At 42.0% G+C, this 26745-nt stretch overlaps 1 protein-coding gene across 1 annotated transcript in view; it reads left to right on the top strand.

The window, feature by feature from the left end:
* gbe1b (glucan (1,4-alpha-), branching enzyme 1b) overlaps positions 1-17131 on the top strand; it is an 80762-nt gene extending 63631 nt beyond the window's left edge. The window contains exons 15-16 of the mRNA XM_035153729.2: positions 6786-6903; positions 16142-17131. Of these exons, the coding sequence (XP_035009620.1) occupies positions 6786-6903; positions 16142-16204 (181 nt within the window). The 3' untranslated portion in view covers positions 16205-17131. The remainder of the gene's footprint in view (positions 1-6785; positions 6904-16141) is intronic.
* The last annotated feature ends 9614 nt before the right edge of the window (positions 17132-26745 follow it).

Genomic DNA, 26745 nt, shown 5'->3' with positions numbered 1-26745 from the left:
GGCTAATACTTGTGTGATATAATCTCAGCGCTGGCTGCTGGGAGGAATATAAGTCAGTTGTTTATCGTGGTGTTGTTATGCTGGTGCCGAGAAATAATAGCAGGACGCAGTGATTCAGAAAGTGCTCTCTTTAGCTGCAGCGGCTGTCTGTCTTCCCAGCGAGCAGCGCGGAGGAATTTAATGAGTCCCACAGTTGTGATTACACCAGGCTTAATGATCAGGGATGTGAAGGGGGACAGAAATCTGACAGATTTGTATTTATTATAACGGACATCATTCTCTTTTGGGGCTCTGTGCTGCTCACGCCAACAGTTTCCCCACCGGAACGGATTCAAAGCTGTGTGGTTTCCTCGTCTGTGACTTAAATAATGCGGCGGCGAGTCGAGACGCAGAGTTTGTTCGTTTCCTCTGGATGCCGGCGGCTCAAATCACCACACATGAGCGACTCAGACTCAAATGATGGTGATTGGATTGTCTGACAATGAGGCTGTTAAACAGCAGTTGGTCCTTGATTTTCTTTGTTTCATTTAGATGGATAAGTTGACGCTTTGTTGTAATTATAATAAAATTTGAATGTGGTTCCTGTTAGGAAACTTTTAAATTCACTCGAACTGGAGTTTTATTTATAAACTAAAATCATCATGTGGCAAATGTCACTGAATACCATGATTATCAGAAAAAGAAAAACAATACAAGAACATTTCTAATCTCTAAGTGTTTATTTACATCCACAAAACACGTTTTAAATATGAACAGTGAGACTATAATCAAGTGTATTTGAAGATTAAAAGAAAAAAACAGAATTAACCTCTAATCTTTCGGTATCATGTGTTAATTGTCAGCCTGTTTGATGTGCAATTATTGTATATTCTGCCTCGTGTTCTCCACTCTGCCTTGATGGGGGTGAGTCTCGGGCACAGCGCTAATAGCCTCGCTGCACAGTGTCTGTAACACCATTTTTGAGGGTTTATTTTCATTTAGATGGAGCCACATCTTTTCCTCCTGGTGCTTCTTTTGATGTTTGAGAGGAGGCCTCAGACACTGGGTGGGTTGAGAGGAAATGCAAATAAATGCGAGGGCAAAGCTCTGGCTGTCATTATACAGAGAAGCAGTAAACACATAAAGGCAAATGTGCTCTGCGCACGTGCGTGCGTGCGTGTGTGTGTGAGGAAGGTAAATGTGCCGTGTGCATGAGGAGATGCCGATCCTCCGATGGGAATGTGTGCAGAGGATCCAATTAGGGGAGAAGACAGATGAAAGTGCCACTCAGAGGCAGAGGAGGTAAACAAGACAAGCTCAATGAGTCCAAAAGTGCTTTTTCATTACGCTCAGCTGTCATATACTTAAACTTTCTTACCTGTGTGAGGGTCATGGATGTCATGGAGGTGCCCCCACACCACAGCTCCATCTGGAAATAATGGCTGGATGGAGCCGGCCATGCTGTGCATCACTGAAAATGGATCCAATATGGGTTTTATTCCCTTTGGCAACGTGACAAGTCCTGTATTTTATCAGAGGGTGTTCCTCTCTAGCAGAGAAAACCACCATTAAGTTACCTTCAGTTGCCCTGGGACGCATATTGGACGACTGCATGTTGGCCGTGATGGAGTTTTCAGGTGGTTTCTCCTCCCTGGTTATTTTATCTCTTAAGGTAGAAGCATGAGCAGAACGTTGCCCTGGTTGCAGCATTGTTTTAGAAAACCCCACTTGTTCTGCATGACTTCTCAATAGGTCGCTTAATTATACAAGAAAAACAATAAGCTGTCAATGTCATGGGGAAGAAAATCCACAGTCGACGCTGTTGAGGTGTTGTTGTGGTTTTAGCGTCTGGGGCCAAATTGTAAAGCTGAAAGTCTGCTGTCGTAACTCAACAGTGATATAGACGTCATCCCGCAGTGCCAGTCCTCAGTCGGATGCTCAGTGACTGTTTGTCCTCTTCATATTTTTTTTATACAAGCTATTCCATCGCTTCTCATTGTCCTCTTTTAAATGTGCGTGTGTGTTTTTTTTTTTATCCTCCACGAGGAAGAGGAGAGCGAGTGAAGTGAAGTACCTTCGACGAAAAACGTCGGCCATTAAAATGCAGTCAAAGTCAGCTTTTCGACAGGCACTCAAACCATCACGTTTTTTTTTTTTTTTATATATTATTTTCCCTCTGACTCGTGGTGGATGCGTTCTGCAGGCAGCGGGCTTTATCTGGCTGGTTAGACTATTTGAAATCCCAGTAGGATCCTGTCATGAGAGCTGTACCTGTCGGGGCAGATTGGTCTTTGATTTACACTGTGCCAATAGGCGGTTGAGATTGTGTCAGGTCATCATTCTTCCCTCTCTCTCTGTGTCTGAGCCGTTCCTCGAACGCCATTTGGAATAATTCAACCACGGGTGCTGGTGACACTAACAAGAATTCAGAGTCAAATACGCAGAGGTGACAATAATTTACTGGGATATTATCTCGAATCAGTCATCGCAGGTGAGCTGCATCAAGATGGATGACGTCAACAAAGTTGCATTACTTTTCTCTGCGTGGGATCCCATTTAGGTTTTAACTCCGGATGCTTAAACTGTGATTTTCCCGAATTTTGTCATGTACTATTGCTGCAGACAAATTGATGAGCTGCTTCGGTTCAGGTATTAATGGGAAAATACCATTATATTATAACTTATGTGTTATTTGTGCAGCTTTGACCACAGTTTCTCTCCATCATGATGACGTTCATAACAAAGTAATGCCCGGGGTTATTGGTTTCACGGGAAACACGAGCAGTCAGATGTTCAGACAGGTTGTAAACAAGTGAACAGTTTAGCCAAATCATCTGCCACTTTATTTGGAGCTTAAATTATCCTAACAGCTCTTTGACATCTGTAAGTGTGCCGCGGCAATTTTAGTCTTGTCTCTTATTTTAATAAAACTCAGTACTTTACTATAAAGAGGTATATCTGAATTATAATCACATCCAAAACTCCTGAAATCATGATTGACTTTCAGGCATAAACCAGAACCTAATTACCTGAAAAGCCCGGGAAAGACTCTAAGTTCTCTGAGAGCTCGTTACATTTATAGTCAGAGAACAAATTGTTCTGTGTTTTCATGTTGTCTGGTTTGACAACATGATTCTGGTGAGTGGTTTGGTTTGGTTAAGACCAATGACTGTAAATGAAGATGGACCACATGTCTCCACTTTATTCACATTTTTATAGCATCAAATAAGTGAGTAAAACCAAAATTATAGGAAAAGGAACATGCACTTGAAAAGGCATGAGTTTAATAAGAACTGCCCAGAATGACAGAAACCTTCTATGAGAAAAATCGATCTATCTCTGTACTTAGTTTGGTGCGCGTCCCATCCAGTAACAAAGGTTTATGAACTATACTGCAGTCAGCCACCAGGGGGCGATTGAGACGATTGGCTTCACTTTAGGGCAGCTGTCATGTCGTCCATCTTTATATTCAGGCGATGGTTGAGACAATAAGACTCACAAGAAAAAGCATGAACATTTACCAAGTCTGTCCAAGAACTCGTCAGTTTACAACCATTTCATTTTTTATTTAATAGGTAATGACAATTTCAAAATCAAAGTATGTCGGAAAAAAATCCTGTCTGGACGTGTCACAATAAAACAAATGTATGCTGAAGGCTGTTTAGTACAATAGGTTTCATACTCTTTTTTTAAAAAACACTTTCAGGGTCACAAATTAATCCAGTGTCTGTGTTTCAGCTGCTGCCTCCTCTCCTTAGAAACAGTTTCTCGCCCGGGCTGAGCAGAGAGCGGCTCTGAAAAGGCACGACATGGTGTTTAGAATGCTTACAAGGCCGTGCCTCATTCTTCAGATGTACACACACACACACACACACACACACACACACACACAGGCGACTTCACTCATACCAGAGTGCTATTGCTTTCATAAAGCCAGCGAAGAAGAAAAATGACAAGCTGGTGGAGAAACTGGAGAAAGCGGTGGTTTGTTCTGCAATCATGGTCACGGCACAGATTGTTTTCAGGTCATCAGTGGCTCTAATCACCGAGCGTCGGACTGCCCTCTGCACGCTGGACAAAATTGATTGTGTTTTTTTTAAGGCCCCCCCCCCTTTATTCACAAAGGCTGTATTGATAACACTACTTTACGCCTGCAACTGCAAGCTATTGTTGCAGCTCGTCCGCGGCCACTTACAAAGATGTAATCACTCTAAGCTTCCAACTACCACTTTGTGCTGGTTCTGGGTTTCTGCAGGGAAACTTGACATTTCTGTGCATTCAGTGCCATAGATACACACAAATACCTTATGCATGCAACATTTCCATATTCCATACACTATGATCGTTACTGTAAAGGTATTTTTTTTTTTTATTAACCCTCCTGAAATCGCATATATCCTCTGTTTTCAGCAGTATAGCCCTGGAGCTCCGCTCTATTTGCATATCTTTCTGATGGTTCCTGTAAAACCTCCGTATAGATAAGTTTGAGTTTGTTCTGTTAATAACCCTCCATAGCGGTGAGAGGAGGTGCAAGGGGGGGGGATCTCTCTCCTCGGCAGAAACAATGCACAGAGCAGCGCTTCTTTTTAATCATCACTATCAAAGCAGACAAGCAGCTGGCAAAAAGCAGAATTTTCCCGGCTCTGGGGCAGAGCGAGGCGGTGTTTGAGGATCACACTCGCTCTCCAGAACGCCGCCCATGGGGAGATAAAGGTGATTATTCAGCCAGCCAATTAGGGCGCTGTTTGCATGTGTGCTCCTCTCTCTCGGCGTTGGCCACAGTGCCACTCCTCGCAGCTCGCCGTCCCTGCAGAGACGGGAGTTAATAAGATGTTTAAGGGTATTTACATTAAACACGGACATCAGAGTGCAAGTTTAAGTGTTTCTGATTGGCGTGAGCAAGGCTAAACTTTGCCTGGAGATGAGTTTTCAGATGAAAATATTCGTACTTCTCCAAGTGGATTTTCCCCTCATTTTAAATCTGGCTTTTTAAATATTTCCTTTGACATAAAAAAACTGCCTAGTAACTGATTCTGACATCCATCCTTTTTGGGGTTTTTTTTAGTAAAGCAAAAAGATTCAATTTCTTCAGTCAGCAACAATTTAGATATCACATGTGACAGCATTCTCCATTTCCTCCTGCTGAAGGGCCACTTCATCGTGTAATCAATTCCATCTCGCACTTTTGCAAGAAAAAAAAAAGAAAGGTGAATATATGCTGAAGCCCCCACTGGAGCATATGGTGCGATTTACATATTATTTCTAATGCAATGGCTTCTCTCGTTGGTTCCGCTTCAGTAACGCACATATTTCATGAAACTGTGGTAACCTTATTATGGAAGCTGCCAACAGTCAGCTCTTCAGTGCCTGAGCATCCTTGTTCAGAGGCACAGTGGAGACATTGTGCAAAAAGAATGAAGAAAAAGTGATGGCAAGGGGCCTCCCCTTACTGCTCACACACACACACACACACACACACACACACACACACACACACACACACACACACACACACACACACACACACACACACACACACACACACACACACACACACACACACACACACACAGACAGTACGTGCATCTTTGCTGTGCATGATCAAAGAGAGTTGCATTTTTTTTTCTTAACCGTCTCAGTGCAGCAGAGAGCATCCCACAGACCTCTCTGACATGATGCACTGCTTTACAACTTTCAATCACTGTGGATTAATCAATAGTTTTTGGCAACATATCAAATGCACTAGCAATGCAAAGTGTATTCCATATGCAGCACAAAACAGCATTTGCATAGGAAAGCAATACAGATTTCAGTGTCCAGATGTGCAAAGTTGATGTAGTACTCGATAAGTCAGTGTTGGACATAAATTCATAGATGTACTAATACTAATTTAAGAGGAATGAATATCATGAAGGTGATTTATTACATCTGCCAAAGAGGTTAGGATTTCATTGCATAAAGTACAGAACAGATTTTATTGAAACTTGGTGGAAGGATGAGAAAGAATCAATCGCAGGATTGTTTTTATCTCCTTTTTTAAACATTACGAACTTTAACCAGTTCCCAGTTCAAATCCCAGTTTCGTCGGAGGTGCTCCTGTGCGGAGTTTGCATGTTCTTCTTTTTCTCCTCGTACCTCCGTCCTCGTCCTACAGTCCAATGACATGCAGGTTAGGTTGATCATAGACTGGTGACTTGTCCGGGTTTTTACGCCGCCTCTCACCCAACGTCAGCCAGGATCGACTCCAGCCCCTCGTCTCTCACCCTCAAAGGATGAGCGGGATGGATGGAAGCACTTAATTATATGATTTGCACATTAATGAATCTTTTCTCTTGATCTGTGACAAAAAGAAGCTTGATTAATCCGCTGTGGCTCCAAGTTGTAAAACAATATAAATGCGTCCCGGAGGAGGAGGAGTGGATACTCTCTTTGTGTCTGTATATCTGTTGTCACTCACTTGGATCACTTTTTTTTGATCAAATTCATAATGTATGCAGTGAATTAGATAAATTAGACAGGCAGGCAGGATGGTTGAGCCATTACTGAATCGCTTTTGTATTTATGTTAATTTCCGGCATGCGTTCCCATTGTCTGTTGGAGCTCTGAACTGTTACAGAGGAGGAGACGAATGCTGATGGATGTGAGGATTTCAATGAGTATAAACCAGCGGAGCACTGCTAAACCCAGACTGTACAACCAAAAGCACCCGTGATAAAAAACCCTCTCTGCTGCTTCTTATGTCTTAGATCCCATAAGCGAGTTTCCCACTGCTTTTTTTTGCACCTTAACCCCAACGTCTTCGTCAGATACAAAATCAAGCTGGATACGGATGAGGAGCTGTATGGAGGTCACGGACGTGTCGACCACAACGCGGATTTCTTCACTGAGAAGCAGCCCTTCAACGGTCGCCCCAACTCCATGCGGGTAACTATTTCCATCATCACACTTTTTTGACTCATCGGAGGTCACCTTTTTTGTTGGCTCCTAAATATGGAGGATGCTCCAATTAGAAGTGCGGGGCTGTTGTAGCCGAGTCCGGACTCTAGACCACTCTTCTAATAACCTAGCGTTGTATCAACCATCCCACTCTGCATACTAATTCCAACGAGGTCTGGAGCACGTCGCACATTCCCACTGAAAAAGTGACAAAATTAAGTGTACTCATGAATGTCAGCGTGCATACTAGATGAATGTTGAGAGGGCTGTTGATGGGCACTATTGTCCCACAATGCAGTGCACACATGTGATGGGGGGTGTCGCTCACAGCTGAAAAACATCAGAAGGAGGAGTGGGCGCTGATGAGACGGCTCCAGAAATATCTCAGGAAGTTAAAAATGTAGGATACAAATTTGGGATTATTTCCTGTTATTATAAAAAGTCACTGAACACTGGAAAACCAATAAGGTATAAACTTGAGTCATATGAGCTTTAGCTTTGGTCTCATATATGTTTTTCACTTCACTTTTCAGATATTTTGACTTGACAAACACACATGAAAATCTTTTCATACTATGCTTTTTTCAGTTTTTCTTTCTTTAAGTCTGTTATATAGGTTTTTTTGTGAAAGTAAAAGTTCTGCAAATTGTCATGTGACATCCCTATGTCCCACATTTGCATAATACACTGTCTGGCACGCCCCCCAACAATGATAAGAGAAGATAATCCTTTATTCGTCCCACAACAGGTAATGCAAGGTAAACCTAGAGTGAAGGCCGACATTTCCTATACGTGCTAGAATCAGTTGACCAATCACAACGAAATGGGCCAGCCAGCCAATTAGAGCAGACTGGGCTTAATCAGGAGGAGGGGCCTTAAAGAGACAGGAGCTGAAAGTGAAAGTGTTTCAGACAGAGGCTGAAATGAGGAGCTGCAGCATTAGAGCACGTAAACCTTTTCAAGTTAAAATTATGAACCTGAATATGAGCAGAATCCAGAGAATTGGGTCCGGACTTTCTCCGCAGTTTGTTTTTTACACAATGCACAGCACAGCGGGAGATTCTTCACCACAGCAACAGATCCTGTGGAGCATTCAGGTGAGGGCTGGTGCAGCGGGCGGAGGCAGGACGTAATGTAGATCATGTGTTTTTGTTTACAACACATTGACACCGACGTTGACTCTTATCACCACAAAACTCTCCTGACATCTTTGTCGATGTCACACATCACTCACATGCTGCCGGTACGGCCGTCAAGGGCAATTTGGGGATCAGTATCTTTTCCCCAAGATAAATAATAAACATACTGAACCCCAATAATTCATAGGAACATATAAACTATTTCAATTTTCTTTGCAGCCCAGCCAGCAGTTAATAAAATGTAATGAAACCAGCTGGATGTTTTTTATAGGTAACGCTGTTCTCTATGCAGGAACAGAGGTGCACACACAAGCAGCTCACAATTACCAAATGTCAGCTGTCAGCGTGGTAATGTTTTGTCCTTTTTATGTTTGATTTCATGAATCGGTTTAATTAGCTTGAAATGGAGTTTGCAGCGGGAGGATCTCTGCGAGTCGTTCTAATGAGGCGGCATTGGGTTGCCATGAAAGAGCTCTGCCTGTTCAGAAAGACACCGTCTCCCTGGTCTGAGCCTCTCCGCCTAAACGCTGCTCTATAATTTAACACTGTCTTCATTAACATGATTATCCTTTAATGCCGAATCCAGACATGTATCAAATAGGGCTGCGTTTAAAAAAAAAAAGAAGGTTAGATGCCTGTCAGCGCTTGGTTTCTCCACAAACATTTTTTGTGAATATCGAATTTGTGCGTTTTGCTCGGCAGTTATCCCGGAGTCACTGAGCGCTAAGTGGGAATGTGGTTTCAGATTCTCCACCAAACAATGTGCATTATTGATGGTGTTAGAATTTACCTTTTCATGTGCTCGGCTCTTAAGATCACGCAGAAAAATATCTGGCAGGACGAACCACCGGGCTTCCATCGAGGAGACTGCTTAGGGCTTAATAGCACGAAATAGGTCGGTCCTTGAAAAAGAGAAAGAAACACTGATGTGCATTTTAAGCAGGCGGCTCGAGGAGCGCACACGTTTGCCTCCTGATGTAATTGTTTTCCTGATTAAAGTCGCTGAAAGGCAACAAGATGTTTATGAATAAGGTCGGGGGGATGAATTAGCGAGGCACAGATTCGCAAACACTCCAACTGTAACTCTGCTGATTGCTCGGCTTGGATCTAATGTTAATGAATCCAATTAATGTGTGAGGACAGTGAAGTGTGTGAAGTGGTCATCACATCATCATTCTGTGTTTAGTGAAAAAAACGAAACATCGAGAGTCAGTGCTCTTACGCCGGTTTAGTTTTTATTCGAGTGACCATATCAACTGGTGAAATTTTGTTTATCTGATGTTTGTCTGACCTTCCTCCCGTCAAGAAAACCTCCTCAGATTAATCCAGGACGTGTTGCCGTCAATGCATACAGGATATTTCTCCATATTAAGCGACGGACGAGCACTTTAATGCATCGCAAATGTGTTTGGCAAAACTGACGCTGCTTTTAAGAGCATCAATTCAGCATTATTTAAGACTCTGTCCACCCGTCCTCTTTCATGCCGGCTGTGATCCTCCGTCGTATTAGCTTAGGTTTCATCAGGTGAGGACTCCCAATTCCACATTCTCTTAAATCTTCTCGAACTCTTATTAATTCACACACATCGCCGCCCTCGCCCGCGTCCCTCTCGGCCATGAATGTGAAGTTTAGTTAACAAGTCAGCCGCTGATTAATGGGGAATGAAAGGAAGTGGGTGAAATGGAGCTGACAGAAATGGCGGGGACCCCTATGCACACACTATTTCCTGTAGACACTCGTATAGAGATTGCATGTTCAGACTGTAGTCTTGCATAAAGATGCTCTTTCTCCTCCTCCTCCTCCTCCTCCTCCTCCTCCTACCTGGATGTGATGAGAATAATCAGGTCGGAGGACCTAGGGGGGCTGCAAAAGGTGCCCACACCAACCGTGATTAATTTAACAACTGTTGCTTTCTACATCTGCACAAACGGGTCTTTTTAAAAGTTCTCCAGCGTCCTCATTACGGAGCGATAATAAACTCTCATATCCTCCGCGAAGGCATCACTCCTCAGACCGAGGATGCACATAATTGGATGAAACCAGCGGAGTCGAGAGCACTGAGGGGGCTTGGTCGACCGTGGTGAACCCTGCGTACCTGTAACGCCCCGTGTTTACTAATCTGAAGCCGGACTGTTGTCTTTTGACATCTCTATAGTTCTTTCAGTCTTTTTCTATTTGACTTTTCCTTAAAATTATTAAAAAAGAGAAATGCCTGCAACCTCAACAAAATAAACCAAAATAAGAAGAAGACAGAAACTGTGCAGATGCTAAACAGGCTTTGAAAATAGTGGAATAGATGAAGTAGTTGATTTCATGCTGGGTTTCAGTTTCAAAAAATAATATTTCACTCAGAAAAAAAACGTGGTTCGTAAGATTAAACTAATACGTTAGAGTTTTCCACTCAGCTACTCCTGCACAGCATCATAGACCATTGATGTGCTGCATTTATCGTTATTCCAACTATTGCTTTCCTTCATATTATATTTAGTTTTAATGTAATGTTTTCCCTGTGGTACATTGTTCTGTCGTAGTTTAGAATCAAGTGTTGATTGATGTGTGTTTAAACACTGCCCCCCCCCCCAGAGAGTCTTGCAAAACAAAACAACGGACGCTCATTGGAGTAAAGTTACAGTTCGAGTCTTTGATAACAGAGACGACAGCTCGTCGTACATAAGGTCTTGAATTTATCACAACACAAAACAACAAGTGCCATGCTGACAATCTTAACATCCAAAAGATCTCATATTAATTAATAAGAACAAATCATTTATTAACAAATAAATAAAGCCATTAGCTGTAAACCCTTAAGAAAATGTGCCTTATTAGATATATCTCTACATGTGTTTTTTGGCCTGGTGAATTTAGATTTGCATGGTTGTTGTAAATATAAGTTGAAAACTAATCTACATATATTCTTTCTAATAATAACACCAATGACAGTGACTAGCTCTAAATAAAATTCTAATATTAATATTTGTAGCCATTAAATACAGACAGTACTAATGTGTATTAAGTGGCTCCTCATTATTCTTAAAGTGTATTTGATGTAACAGGTTTTTATTGTTTTCCCTTTCTTAAGTGTTTTTTTTAGGAATCGGCTCTTTCCCGGCTCATTTCGTTTCACCCATGGTAATATGAGGAGAACGATGTTTTGATGATGTGTTTGAAGAAGTTGCCGTGATGATGAATTAAAAACTCTTCTCTTTATGCAAATAAAAACATTGCTGCCGCTCAGCCTTTGTCTGAGAGATTTGACAGTTCGACGCTCCGGAGAATCTCTCTCATCAATAACTACTCATATTGAACGTTAAAATTTCATCAATCAAAGCCCAAACTTGAGTTGGGGACTAAAAATTCCCAAAGTGAGGAAATGTATCAGAACCTCCTCTGGTATTTGTCAAATTTACAGTTTTGTTTGAGCGTTATAGTGTCAGACGTAACACTAAGAAACACTGATGAGTAATTAGCCGCTCGGAAACCTTTTGATAAACTTTGCACGCTTCAAAGCGGTTGTCTCCTTTGACAGATTCACGGAAAAAAGAAAATGAAGCTGAAGTGAGGAAGGAAAAAAGAAAGTGAGGAAAAAGTGTGGCGGGCTTGTTGCAAATGATCAAAAGACGCACATTTCCATCAGGGAGATCTGAGGCCCGTGTGTGTGTGAAGTAACCGAGTCAAAGTGTGACAAGACGCAGACGACCTGCTCCACACTTTACTTATATATATGCAGCACTGTGAAGTCCTTACACGTGCATATGGAACATATACTGAACTGAGCCTGCATTCATATGCAACGGGGGTGTGTGTGTGTGTGTGTGTGTGTGTGAGATGCAGATCAGATCAGATCATTTAAACTTCTCTCTTTAAGTTTGTCGTGTAAATCATCCTGTGAGCTGAAGACTGAAATACTGTCGCCTCAGAAAAGTTACGACGTGGTAAAGTTTTTCCACTTTACTGAAGCTTCATTTAGTTGTTTTTTTACCTCCACCAAGGAGGTTACGTTTTCCTCAGACTGTAAATAAAGATCCACTTACTCTCACTTTCAAGAAGTGAAGCCGAAATAATCCGGGATACGAACGCTGCCATCTTGACGTTTCACCAGTTTTTTTTATTGCGTCAAATAACTAATTAAAACCAAACTTTCAGTGTAATAAGAACTACATCAAATTATCTTAAAAAATATATATATTTGATGTTTATTTAGACTTTTTATTTTAGCCCATGTCCCATCTGCAAACATGGAGGAGGCAGCGTTTATGACTTTTGGAGAACCGTCATGTCGTCCATCCAAGTTACGCAAATATTGCAAAAACTACTGAACGGATTTTCCCGAGACTTGGTGGAAGGAGATAGGCCTGGAAAGAAATCCATTAAATCTTAAAGCTAATCTTGAAAAAATGACGGATCTATTTTTAGAATTATGGCCTTTTGTGGCATTTTCACCAATTTCCCAGGGAATAAATAAATGTATCTTGATGGTGTAGAGTAAAATGCATATTTAACCAGGAGGGATGTTGCTCAATAGATATTATCCTTGCATCGAGCACTGGCTCAGTTTACCATCTAAGTCAGGATTGTGTTGTTACCCACTCAGATCCTTGGTCTTTGCCTAAAGTACAAGCTGCGTGTACAGAGGTGCTTAGTGGGAGCTGATCCTCGTTTAATGAAGAGAAGCCGAGACATGTCTGGCGAGTTAAAGTGCAGAGATATTCAGGCGGACGTCTCACCGGCAGCTGGGGTCAGGAGACAGACACCTGGAGGATGAAATATTCCTGTGAAAGCACCTCATGAATCCTTTATCGGTGTGTTTGAACATTGATCAGATCGAGTATTTGCCTGAAGGCTGGACTCTGCTCTTGAAGGGAGAAGAATATCTGAATCCTCACGTGTGAACTTAATACGAGGGCGAGAGCGTCCACGAAAACACAAGAAGTCAAAAAAAGGACAAACTGCCCCGGATAACTTTCTCCCAACACAGCTCATGCACCTCGTCTCATTTTGATTTGCCGCTCCGATATCAGCAACTGGGACCAATCATCAGATTTTCAAAGCTTTCGTTGTCTCAGTGAACTCTGTTGGATTTGACTGCTGTTGTTGCTTAGATATTGAAACGTGGCTTGTGAGTGTTTGTCGATGAAGAGATATACACCTACTCCAAGTGACTCATCAGAAAGCAGCAGAGAGCTTCATGCACGTATTCACACGCGTCAAGTCCGATATGCAGGAGGTCCAGGTTTGATTTCTGCAAACTTTGTGCTACACTGATGAGAACTGTGTCTGACATGGCGTCTGAGAAAAGGATATTAATCCTGGGTGATTGGATGAGTGATTGAATCAGATCTTATCAGTGGTTAACCAGTAATGGGAAGTAATTAGCACTGGGAGATCAGCACGGTGACTATGAGGCTGCTGCAAACTGCTGCTCGCTGACACTGGAGCAGCCGTTAACCCAGGCTCAACCTCTGTGTTTACGTCTGTCCATTAGGTCCCTATGACCTGAGTCGTACACACTGGACCTTTAAGACGGATGAAATGACTGAGGAAATTATTTGTTATTCACGTGACAGTTAAAGTACGAATCTAATTTGCACCTTTTCTGTTGTGAGGAGTAATACTTCAATGAGAACGTCTTCCACAAAATTGCTGTGCCAACACTCAGGACAATCGTCTGCTCCCTGCTCTCGGGTTGACTCAGGATTTGGTCTGTGTTTCTGTCTGTTTGGTGGAAATGAAAGCTGTTGACACATTCAAGGTTAGGCGCGGCGGTTGCTTTCGTCTAAACAGGTGCAATGATTCACGGCGCCGTCTCTCTCCCTCTCTTTCTCTCTCCGTCTGTCTCCGTCTGTCTCCCACTCTCTCCCTCTCTTTCTCTCTCTTTCTCTCTCTCTCTCTCCCTCTCTCTCCCTCTCTCCCTCTCCGCAGTGCTCCTGCGTGGAGACTCTCCCACTGTGACTGTTTAATTAGTCACCAATGTCTGTGTCAGTGCTTTCAGCGCCGGGCTGCTCGACTCCCTCTGTGACAAACTGTTGCCAAAGAAACACATCCACAGCGAGCTCAGATCTACTGATGCCGAGGGGCGGCTCCAAGAGTTCGGGGGGGTGATTGAATTGTTTACAGCTCTGCTCTCTTTTTCACTTTTTTTCCGTGGGGAAATGCGGGATCGTTTATGTCTGCTCGGCTGTTCCTTTGGCATTAATCTGGAATGACAAATGGTACACAATGGCGTCTCGCCTCCAAATGACACTGTGAATATCAAAAGGATTGATCAAACTCTTTATTAGCTGCACCGCTCCAAACCAACACCCCCACTGCACACTTGCACTGTGTATATACGAGGTGTCTGACATTTCCACACTCGGTTCCTTCTCTGTTTTTTTTGTGCTGTGCTTATTTTTTTGCTGACATATTTTTTCTTTTTCTTCAGTCCACTAGAACTCAGGAGATTCTTTTAGCCGAGCTTATGCCCGCTGGCAGCCTGTATCTTCACAGAATCCCAAATTTACAGTTGATGCACAGCCAATATTTAGAGATGATGAAACGCACAGTTATTGCATTGATCAGAGCGTTCAGAATTGAAAATTAGGATTTTTTTTTTCTTTTTTGCTTCCTCACTCCGGGCTGGGTTGCTCATTTGGAGATGGTTCACCCGAGTGCACAAGCTCGTAATGCAACGTAATGCTAATGTAATGAATCTGAGACTGTTTAATCGATGATTAAGGAACGCATATTCTCCATAGATCAAGGTTTAAACTGAAATGCTGCAGCACCAGTTCAGTGGCAGAGGCGAAAGCGGTGGTGACTCTTCTCCTCACTGCAGATCAGCAACCCGCTCGTCTTCATGCAGCAGTTTCTGCTACGTCATCTGGATATGGTTTCCCAGGGAGGGTTCCTAACTTAGAGTGGAAGTGACTGTTGAACATGTCTCAGCTCAGATGTTCCGGTGTCTGATAATATTAGAAAGAACAACTTTATTAGGAATTCATTAGATACAAAGCGACGATCCTGTAATAGTCCAAACTACAAGGGAATTTGCAGTGTAACAGACACAAAGGGGGTAGTGAAAATATAAACATCAGTAAAATAGAATGAGAATAGGATCGAGCACAATCCCCCAAAATCCAGCCAAGCTGAACCAAATTTCACACACTCATTGATATATTTTTCCCCTTTTGTGTGACTTTCTATTCATCAAGATCCATTAATTATTCCCTGGGAATTCAGAGAACATGCAAACTCCACACGAAAAGAGAAAGACCAAGCTGGGATTCTAATCAGGAACCACTTAAAGCTAGCTTTGTTCAAGAAGGTAGAAATAAAACCCTCGATCCACCCCATTGTCCGGATTTGCACCAACGCGTAGTGGATTCTTTATTTCTGTTCTGTGGTTTTTTGCGCAATCCTGCCGACAAACAAATCAACCAACAAATAAATCAACTGGACAAAACAGAATTTCTTCGTCTGACCTAAAAAGTAACAAATAAGTAAACACATATGAACACATGGTATAAGTACAAGTTTATACACACTATAAAACATGAGAAATACTGTCTTCAATGCAAACAGAATCTGTCCAGTGTGAACAGGGTGGAAATTTCAGTTATAGACAGTTATAGAACTTGCAATTCAGCTGTATTATAGTGTATTTATGATCACAGAGCAGGGTAGAGACAGATAAAGGTTTGAAACCGGCTGACACCAGGCAGAATGCAAATGAAACATCATGAATATGCTAATTAGCGTATCGTGTCATCAACTGACTTTTTTTCCACTCTTTACCTTCCATTGCAGCTGTTTACAGCGGTTTTCAACTAGGTCCTCATTTCCACACACATGGTCGTATTTTGTTTTTTTCTCTTTCTCTTTCTCCTCGTCTTCGTTTACCCGTCTCGCTGACCTTGATTGTGAGAAGCAATCAGGCCTGATCATCAAGGCACCACCAACTTTCTCACTCCTAAAAAAAAAAGGATAAACCGGAGGAGTCAGTAATCTCCAAAAATCGGTGATCACGTTAACGTCATTAATCTCCAATTGTCATCTCACTTTTCTCCCTGCTCTCTTCCCTCCCTCTGTCTCCCCCTCCCTCTCTCAGGTCTACATCCCCTGCAGAACAGCTATTGTCCTGGCCAACGAGGAGATAGATTACTGTTATTAGAGGATGATTGTCTCCACAGAGACGAGGATCGAGAATGGATTCCAACCCCAACTGAGTGTTAACAATCACCTTCATCTCAAAGTGTCAACCTTGCGCGCCACCCAAACCCACTTTTTGAGTTTGAGTCTTTTTGCTAAATGGGGAGAAAATTGTGAGCTTGTGTGCTTTCAGACACCATCTGCAACATTAGATGCTGTGTAACCCCATTTGCTGCAGATTGGTCCATTTGGGCAGCGTCCAACATTACCAGCAGCTAGATGCTAAAACCCACAACCCTGCCGAGCCCATCCACCATGAGCCAGCAGCCATTTATAGGCTCTGCTGACTTTGGTGTGTCGTCTGAAACCCACGACTGACAACTGTGGCCGAGCAGAGGAAAAGCAGCATCTTTACACACACACTCAGAGAAATGAGAATATTTTAGTTGGTTTGATTATTTTGTATTTAAATGCAAATAGTATTATAGTGTCAAAGACACGGAGCAATTTTTAGTTTCACCAGCACTTACGTCCACGTATTTAATCACTGAATTGGTTGTTAATTTGCCTTGTGGGACGTATAAAAAATGTTGTAATTTGCACAAAATAATAAGATGCTTTGAATTATTACACTTTTAATGGGTGTCTGTAACAGTTGTGTTGTAATGTTTGAATTTATTCAGCTACCAGGAGCATTTATGTGGTTATTTATGGCCCAGTTATTAAGTCAGTAATTTGCAGTTGAAGCAAAGTGATAAAATCCCCTAATTTGGATTGTTCATAGCGTGTAGTATATAATACACTAGTAACTGAACCAACACAGAGTTTCCACTTTTCATAAAGTCATGCACAGTTTCTCTCCTGCAGTAGATCACATCAAGTCATGTGTGTCGTGAAGTTCAGCAAACTTTTCAAACTGCTCATTCAAATAAATTGATTCTGATCCTGATCATTTTGTGTGGCAGAAGACTCTGGTTCATTTTTCACCGTGTTCATGAGGAACTTCAGCATATATTCCACTGGGATTATTACAGAAAAACATAGAAAAAGTACAAATCCTGTGTTCCTATTAATGTGAGAAGAGCATTTATTAACAAATACATTTATTTGTAAAGCACATTTGGAAACAATAGTTTTGTGCGGCACAGTCAAAGCAGCCAATAGCATAAAGCAACAAAATAAAAACGAAAAAACCCATTTAATAGACAATAAGGTAGTAAAAGCAATAAGACCATAACAATAAAAAAAAACTGTCGTGCTGAGCAAAAAGCCAGGGGGGAATAAAAATGTGTTTTAAGACGTAGGGGTCAGCCGGATGATACCATGTCCCCTGTGCTGCGACATTGATTTTGGGACAAACCAATAAGTCTTAACTGGTCAGCGGACCCTGAGTGACCTGGATGGGGGGGGGGTTGTCAAAGGTCAGGGAGATGGTTTGAAGCTGTAGTATATCGATTTGTAGGTGAACATTAAAATCTTAAATCAATCCTGCAACATGAAGGGAGGCCGGTGGAAGACAGAAGACGAGCTGCAGCGTTCTGCACCAACTGTTGGAGAAGGGGCCTGGAAACACCAAAATAAAGGACATGAGAGTCGTATGAACTCATGTGTGACCTTTTTAAATCATTCAAACATCTAAAGACTAGAGTGTCACTCAGTAGAGCTCATATACGTCAATAATCTCCTCAAATTCTGCATCAGTCATGTTTGTTCGGACATAAAACTATAGAAGATACATGTAAACTTGATTTCCTGAATTCACATTATCTCAGCTAGTGTTTACAATTGTGTAGCCCTGTTGTAGAAAAAATCAATTTTTGGGGGGATTTTATTTGGAAGATAAAAGAGGTAAAGAGATTTAAAAGGGTAAAAGAAGTAAAAGGGATGAATATGTATGAACATTTTAAAATAAGTTAAAGGAGAAAGATAATACAAATTAAATAGATGGATTTAATAATAATAGATTAAAAACTGGGGTGTATCATAACCTTGTTGGAGTTAAAAAGCACGATTTGATGTCAGAATCCGTCTAAATTAAAGTCATTTCTTTACAGTGGGTTTTACATATACTGGAGAACACAGGTTATTATCCCAGACACCACTGGTCAGTCTCACTCTCATTAAAGTAAAAACCTTTGAGGCCGTCCGAGCTGTGACGTCGGTGAGACAGTCCATCAACGGTGCATCTTTGTGTTTCAAAGACAAGTAGGACCTGACCTGACCTGACCTCCAGCTGAAATATGTACGAGCTGAGGAACAGAGGTGACTGTTTTGTCACAGCTGAACTCGCTCACTCAGGCACAGTGTCGTTTAGATGCTCTTTAATACGACAGGTTCCCTCTTCTCAGGTTGTGTTTCGCAGACGACTGTGATAACTGATCTTTTTTCTCTCTTGATTTTCCACCCGTCTTCTAAAACTCCCCCTTTTTTCCATACGAATGAATTTCCTTTGGACAATTTTTCAATCCACGTTTTATAACAGTTATTCTGTTACGACTAAAACAAGAGCTGATTGTGGGCAGCCCAGATAAAAGCGAATGCTTTGATTCACTGCGATCCACACCTACTGCATCAGTGCAGACTCTCAGTCATTTAAGCCGTGTATTGTAGCATATGGCAGGTTTTGATCTTCCTCCCCTGCAGCTGAAGAAAGGAAACAACACATTTAAATTCAGGACCATCCCCCTGTGTTTAGCCAAAAGTATCATGAGCATGTCATTTCTTTTTGTGTGTCAGCAAAGCATTTTTTTTAAAAGCCTTTTCTCCTCCTCTGAGAGGATCACTCTGCGTGAACCTCAAGCAACGAGGTTGGTAGAAAGAAGTTTAATCATCCCTCATCGGATCGTGTCATCGTCAGTTTACCTCTGCCGAAATTAATTGTCTGCATTTGTTCTCAAAAGTACATCTGATGTCTGGTTCACAGCAACTATTGCAGCACATTTCTTTCACTATTATTATTAATGACAATGAATCGGTGTCAAGCCACAAGAAGCTCGGTAGAGCTCGTCTCTCCAGCGAGGCCCATCAGTCCGCTGAGTCTAATCCTGCTGCACCTTCACTCACCTTCATATCAGTCTTGTTTTCATCTAGATCCAAGAGCTATTCCCTGGTTAACTGTGAAAATGTCAACAACAACAAAAAAAAACCTATTTCTCAATGTTAAAGAATGTAAAGTTTTGTGTTAATCCGTCCAGAGGTGTTTGCAAACTAACAGACAAACAAACAAACGCTGATAAAAACACAGACGGAGGTATTTCTGTGTTTGAAGATGGACAACGCATCTCCACCTCCTCCTGAATCCTGTCATCTCGCTGATCGGGGGAGGGAGCTCGACCAATCGCAAGGCAGCCTCAGCTGTCAATCATGACAACTCAAATAACTAATTAAAACCAAACTTATCAGAAAAATTCCCACTTGAACATAAATCAGTGTGATAAGAATTATACCTACAATGAAAGAAACCGTTTTTGAGGGAAATTTATTTAACATGTTTTTTTTGGTTCACGTCCCATCCACTAACCTGGAGGAGGTGGGGTTTATGATACTACAGCCCGCCACTAGGGGGCGATCAAGACACGCATGTCATTTCATTTCGTCCATCTTTAAATACAGTCTATGAATTAAATCAACACAATAACTGCATGCTAGTTGCATACTAACATGCTTTCAGATGCATACATGGTTATTTCATCTCCATCCCCTGCAGACACGACTGCCATGAAATATGCAGGACACACACACACACACATACACACACTGAGCAGTAAAACCAGTAACCTGTTTTTGTGTGTGTGTGTGTGTAGTGTTGCAGATGAGAAGATTTCCTAACCCTGAAAGCAGAAGAATGTATTCTGTGTTGTAGCAGTTTGTCTGTTTTTGTGTATTTCTCGTGAGCAGACGAGGATAGAAGTGCCTGGAGGAAAGATCCAGGGGAATCCAATATTGTCGTAGTCAGGAGTGAAGCGATGACATGCACAAAGAGGATGTTTTCAGAGGCTGACCCGTGAGACTGAACAAGTCAGGCAGTGGTTTCACCGCGCACGCCGCTGCAGCTCGAATGTAAACACGCCTGTGACGATGCATTCGATTCTGCGACGAGGTTTCCTGATGAATCCTCTTTAATGCAGAGACAAGAGAAATTACAAATGCAAAGTTAATTAGGTTAATTTGTGAAATGTTGGTTAGGTCACGTGATGTTTTATCTAATCATTTTGGGGACAAACGCTGGCGGCTATTTGGTGTTAGTGCTCAAATTCTGATTTAAAGCAACAAGATCCGTCATGAAATAAATACTAAAAACCTTCTTAGGGAAAAACAGAAAAACCTGCTCAAATAGCATACAGAGAATTTCTTTAAGGTAATTGTGTCCAACAGCTCTTTACCCATTGTGCTGCACTTTCACGGACACAATAATAGACCATTAATGTCACAATCTAAGAGATGTTTTTTCCTCCTTGTGATTATTCTATACATTTCTCCCATTCTGTTATACAAAGAACAAAGTTCACCTTCCTTCTCGAGACCACTTGTTCTTTTCACCGCTGAGTATGTGGAGCCGGAGAAGCACATGTACTTTTCATCATTGTTTTTCTAAGAAGAGGTTGCCTGTGGTTCTCAGGAACAATCAGCTCCTGCCGATTTGAGCACCTGGGGCTCGCAGTGTGGAACCTGATCCTTTTAAGACCAACTGGCTGCATTTTTCTCCAGGATTGAGACATTGTCCTCCAGAACGTTTTCAGTCTCTCACATGGTCAAAGGGGTCGCATTTCTGGGTTGGTTTGGAGGAAGGTTTTTTGAATTTTAGTGTATAACAGGTAAGAGTGAATTAACAGGGCTTCAACACCAGCAGACAGTGGATACAAAATGGAAAAAGGTTTGATTTGGATTAGCCCCATGTACATTTTTAAGGTTATTTTTACATTTTGCTGCTGTTTATATTCATTTTCATTCGAAAAGGTCGTCGGTGAATTAAACATCATGAGCATCACTCATTGAAAGCATGAAGGTGTCGTTGATATAAATATTTTTAGTAAACCAGCAAATTTCTCCCAAAATGTCTTAATATTCCTTCTGTGTCATTATGAGGATCTTGAGAGGGGTGGGGGGGGGTCCTTTGTGTCCTGGATCAAACTGACTGGACTGGTTTTAGTTTCAATGTGGTTGAGATGGTTGTAAAAGGCTCTTATAGACAGTATTTCAGGGGGCTGATATTCTTTTTTGTCATTATTAACATTCAGTTGTTCATGTTATGCAAAACACTGGCAGTGACTGGTTCCAATGCAGATCTTCAGGACCCACAGTGCCACTTGTTTTCTATTGTACAAGGTAATTAACCGCATCCTCCTGGTATCTCATGTCTATTCTGTCCTCATTAAAACGGCTTGAATGAAAACCACCAGCGCTGGAGCTCCTGAGCAGCAGAACAGGGAAATAATGTACACGGCCTTTCGTAAGAATTGCATTGAAACAGAATACACTGGCTGTCATTTATGAAAGTGGGTAAGATGCAGGGGAGGTTGCAGATTATCCACCAGAAGTGGTACTGTGTTTAAAAGAAGCAAAAATGCTGCAATATCTGGAGAGAGGGGGGGATGCATGCAAGTATTTCTTATGAAGTACTTCCTCCTCCGAGGTCCCACAGGAACTGCATTACTTCAAAATCACCTTAGAGCTCTGACTCCCATTTATCAAGGCGATCCGCAATTGGCCCACAGGGTGAGCGGCAGTCAACCGTAAATCCAGAAATGTCAGATAAGGCAGCATATACAGCACTTCTCTTACCAATTATGTCTTGGCGAGCTTTGATACATGTAGTAGTTATAGTCAAAGCAAAGAAGGGAATCATGAAGCAGCCGATCCCCAGCTGATCGCAACAACCTCTGCAGTTAGTCCCTGCGAGGCCTGAGAAGTTACTGATCTATAGCTGGAGGGAATCTCTCCATCCCAGGCTGCACGGGGCCCAAGCTTCTGCTGACTGCCGGATCCCCTTATATCGATAATCCCAAATCCTGGAGTAGGAGTTTAGGTCTCTGCTTATATATCGAGCATCGGGCTGAGGTAAGAGGATCACGACGTGGTACAGCGGCGTTCAGCAGCCCCAGCAGGAAACTTGGGAGAATAGAGCGTGACAGCTTTGTTTCCCCCCACTGAGAATTTGGGAAACTTTCACATGCGACATAATAATCACCCTCTGCTGATGTGAGGATGAGGAGGAAGGAGGAACAGCAGGGGGAAGATGTCAACATATGCATACTGACACGGAGCCAAATTTCAAAATTAAGACGTGACTGCAGGGTGTGTGTGTGCTGGTGTGTGATCGCCATCCAGGAGGCCTCAAGGAGACGGCTGCAGCAGGACCAGCTTGGAGGCAGCATCCGCTTGTCCACAGCGCCACCCAATGGTCGCAAATAGATGGCCTTTGAAGAAAAGGGAGTTTTTTTTGTTTTTACAGCTGCATGGAGTCACAAACAGCTGGGCGGACTTAGGGCAACACCTGCCTACAGCCCATTGGTCAAAAGTGTCAGGTCTATTGTGAGGAAACCAGGGCTGCACCTTCTCTTCGAGGTCGGCCATTATCAAAGGTGACACCAAGGTTTTTACACTTGTATCCAATGTTTATGGACAGAGAACGCAGGTGCTTTAATGTGGAGGTTGTGACTCTGTGGGGTCAATAGTTATCACCTTTTCCTGCAAGAAGCCAGACAGCATTTAATATCCAGGATACAATCATTGAGAATACTAAGTTGATCAGAGTCCTGCAGGTCTTTATAATAATTCAAAGAGAAACACAGTTCTCCACCTGCTGCAGGATTTTAACCCAGTATTACCTGTCAGCAGAGTACGGTGGCCGAGAGAACTTCCTCAATTTGACGGCACATGAGCTGCAAAAAGTCACAACACATGCAAATCAAGAAAACACATGCAAATAGTGAAAACGACAACAGAAGTGTGTCCAGGGGAGCTACCTGGCTGTAGCTCAATGCTTTGTGAAGTTCCATCACCACTGACGAGTAGCAGACTTCAACAACTTCACAGAGCGTTGAACAACAGACAGCTTCATCATATGTGTCGACACATGTTTGTTTTCTTTATGCACACGTGTTTTTTTTATATTTGCATGTGTTGAGCTCTCTCTGCCAGAAATCCCATTCGTCCTTGCTTGTTTGTTGTAACACAACAAAAACACAAAGATGCTCTTCAACAGTATATTCAACGTGTGTGTGTGTGTGAGAGAGAGAGAGGTGGCTGCAGCAGCACGAGCATGGAGGGTGCATTTGCTTGTGCACAGCGCCACCCAGTGGTTGCAGGTGGTGCTTGCAGAGCGTTTATAACCTGGCCATCCTTGTTTGTACAGATGGGCGGAGCCACACACAGCTGGGCTGGACTTTCAGGGCAACACCTCTGTTCAACTCATCTGTCAAAAGTATCCGGTCGATGCCTGCGTCCATTGACAGGAAACCAGTTGTTCACCTCCTCTCTGTGGTCGGTGTCTTTGTGAAGAAGGTAAGAGGCTTTTTAAACTTTTATAATAACCTCTCAAAACTCTTATTCTGAAATCGGAGCTTGAAATGTACACATGTTGCACGTGGGAGGCTGTGAAGTTTTGTTATTTTTTTGTGTAAAAAGAGAAGAATGCGCGTGCTGCATCTCTGAGCCACGCGCGCTCTGCAGTAGTAGCTGGAGGTTTGTGCACGTGGTGAGAAGAAGGAACAAGGAAGTATCCGGCTGATGCAACATGAGCTCAGCTCATCACAGAGCAACTTTTAATGTGGAGGAGGAAATCTGATCCGGTTACTGGACAGAGAGAGAAATGTGTTTCCTGCAGCTTTAGTTTGACTGATTTTACAGATCAGAGAACAGAAGGGGAAACTTTTCCTTTTATAGCGCCACCACATTACAGCAGTGTGTGTGTGTGTGTGTGTGTGTGGGTGGGTGGGGGTGAAATCACACGAACCCACCCCAACTGTAAATACAACAAACGACTTAAATGAAACATCTCTCCCACTATGAGGACATATCTTCTAACTATGTGAAGCTGTCAGTGTGTCATTGGTTTAAACATGATTTTAATTAAATTGTAACCCTGTGTATATTAGACTTATGTTAAAGTAAACTCTACTCAATGAGATACTCATAATAACAGTTTAACTAAATCAGATAAAGACTTTACTCATTTCCATCAATATCAACATATTGGGCAAGACAAGTTTATTTGTCAGCAACCAGGCAATTCAAATGGCTTGATGTCAAATATAAAAGGAATCGTGACAAATTGTAAAAAGCAACATAAGACAATACAGAAAAGAATAATATGAAAAGAGTTACGAAGAGAATAAAACGGATAATTAACATCAGATATAAAAGATTGACGGTAACAGTGCAGTGTAAGAAATTAGTAATTATTAGATTTAAGTCAGAGGCAAACGGGAAACTTCTCAGTCGGCGTTTTGTGGAAAGTCTTCACAATAATATTAAAAGGAATCTCTGTAAACATTCCTCTGCTCTGTACTTGCCAGGAGCAGATTCTGTCCTATTACATTTCCAATGTGAGACATTAGGCACAAAACAGTCTGTAATATGGAAAAAGGAAATCAGCTAAAATGAGGCATCGCTTGTTTCTTTTACTGTTATTATCTCTCTACCTCAGCAAGACAACTAAACCGTGTCAATAAAACCCAAAGCAATACTATATCACTATACTTTATTTATTTAAGCTTCTTGTATATTTTTATGTTAATCCCAAATATTCCAGTGTTTGATGTCAAACAAGTTTAATTTCAGAGTCAGTTACTTGATCTGAAGCGAACACTGACGAGATATGTACCTAACGTTCGAGTGTCAGTCCTCCAGCAGCAAAAGTATTAATCAGGTATTATTTTAATCAGGAGCTGTGTCGTCTTTCACACTTGTTACCAAACAGTTGCTGTTATCACAAAGAATTATTCTGATCAGTAACGCCTCATTACCTGGAAATACAGGCTTCTGTTTCAGGCTTCTGTTAAAAATTGTTTGAACAAGGTTGTTAAGTGTTTGTGATATTTTTAGTGATATGTGTTGAAAAATGAATATGTAGAATTGCGTATTGGCTGATTAGGTGCGTTTTTTTAAAGATATTTACAAATTAATCTAAACAACGATGTGTGCATTGTCAATGAACAGTGTGAGCACCTGCCAAATGTTTTATTCTTTAGAACATTTAATGTGTGTCAACCAGTGGGTGGACTCTCGAGGAATGATCCTGGAAATCAGGGACATTTAAATTAACATATGTAAATATTCAGTTTGTGAAACATATGGCTTCCTGTGGTGTCATGCTGACAAGCTGGAGTGTAAATCCTGAGGGAGGTGCAGAATGTAAACACCGCATCAGACGGTGAGAAGCTGCAAGGTCACGTCAGCCGAGCCAGAACAGGAGCCTGTTTTTGACACCGCACCTGGTTTTAAACCGAAGTGACAACAACTTAGAATCTACACGGATTATACTATTATTGGCTAGTGTGTGTGTGTGTGTGTGTGTGTGTGTGTGTGTGTGTGTGTGTGTGTGTGTGTGTGTGTGTGTGTGTGTGTGTGTGTGTGTGTGTGTGTGTGTGTGTGTGTGTGTGTGTGTCCAGTTATTTCCTCATGTGGGGACATAAATCTGTTTTAAATAGTCAAATTATGGGGACTTATCTTCCTTATCGGGACAAGAAGACTATTGAGGTGCTTGTTAAATTTGCAAAGCCACACATCTTTGGATATGTTTTGAAAAATGTTCCTTGTTCAAGCACAGACTAAAAAATATGAACATTTTATAAGCTGTCATATTTATTGTTAGTAAGTGACTAGTGTGTGTGTATATATATATATATATATATATATATATATATATATATATATATATATATATATATATATATATATATATATATATATATATATATATATATATATATAACTACAGACAGTACTGGGGAACTTCAGGGAACCAATCAGATTTCAGCTGGGGTCCGTGCCCCCCCTAGCCCTGCCCCTGGACCCGCCCCTGCTGCAGTGAAAGCCAGTTGTTAGTCTGAGTTTGATGATGTCCAGATGACCAGTGTAGCAGCTTCCCACTTTATATGAGATATTCAGACTGCAGTGAACATTTATTTATGTGCGTCATGAAGGCAGAGTTGTTCCAGTTTTAAATCTAAGTGATTGTGTGCTAGTAATTGTCACAAGTGCAATAAACGTTACATGGATATTCCAGCTATAAACACCTCAGACTCAGAATAGTAGAAGCTGTTCTTTTTATGATAGATGGCTGTTTTTTTTTAGTTTTGTCCTTCCCCAGCTGCAGTGGTACAAGGTCATCGTGGCCCTAGAGGTGTCGCCAAGGCCCGAATCCCCGGAAAGGAACGTTTGTTTGGCTCGTGTGAGCCGTCTGCTTTGTGATGGCCCTCACGTGGCACTTTGTTTGCTCCGTCCCCCGTTACACCACAAGGGCAGGTGGGCTCTTTGTAGTGCTGCTAAATGCCCTTCGCGTGCCAAGTGCCAGCCCGGTGGGCTCCAAATGGGCTCTCTGCCGCCTCTTCCATCTTCTTT

This window comes from Hippoglossus stenolepis, chromosome 4 (assembly GCF_022539355.2).
Source record: "Hippoglossus stenolepis isolate QCI-W04-F060 chromosome 4, HSTE1.2, whole genome shotgun sequence".
Taxonomy (NCBI): domain Eukaryota; kingdom Metazoa; phylum Chordata; class Actinopteri; order Pleuronectiformes; family Pleuronectidae; genus Hippoglossus; species Hippoglossus stenolepis.
This window is presented reverse-complemented; position numbering and strand designations above follow the sequence as displayed.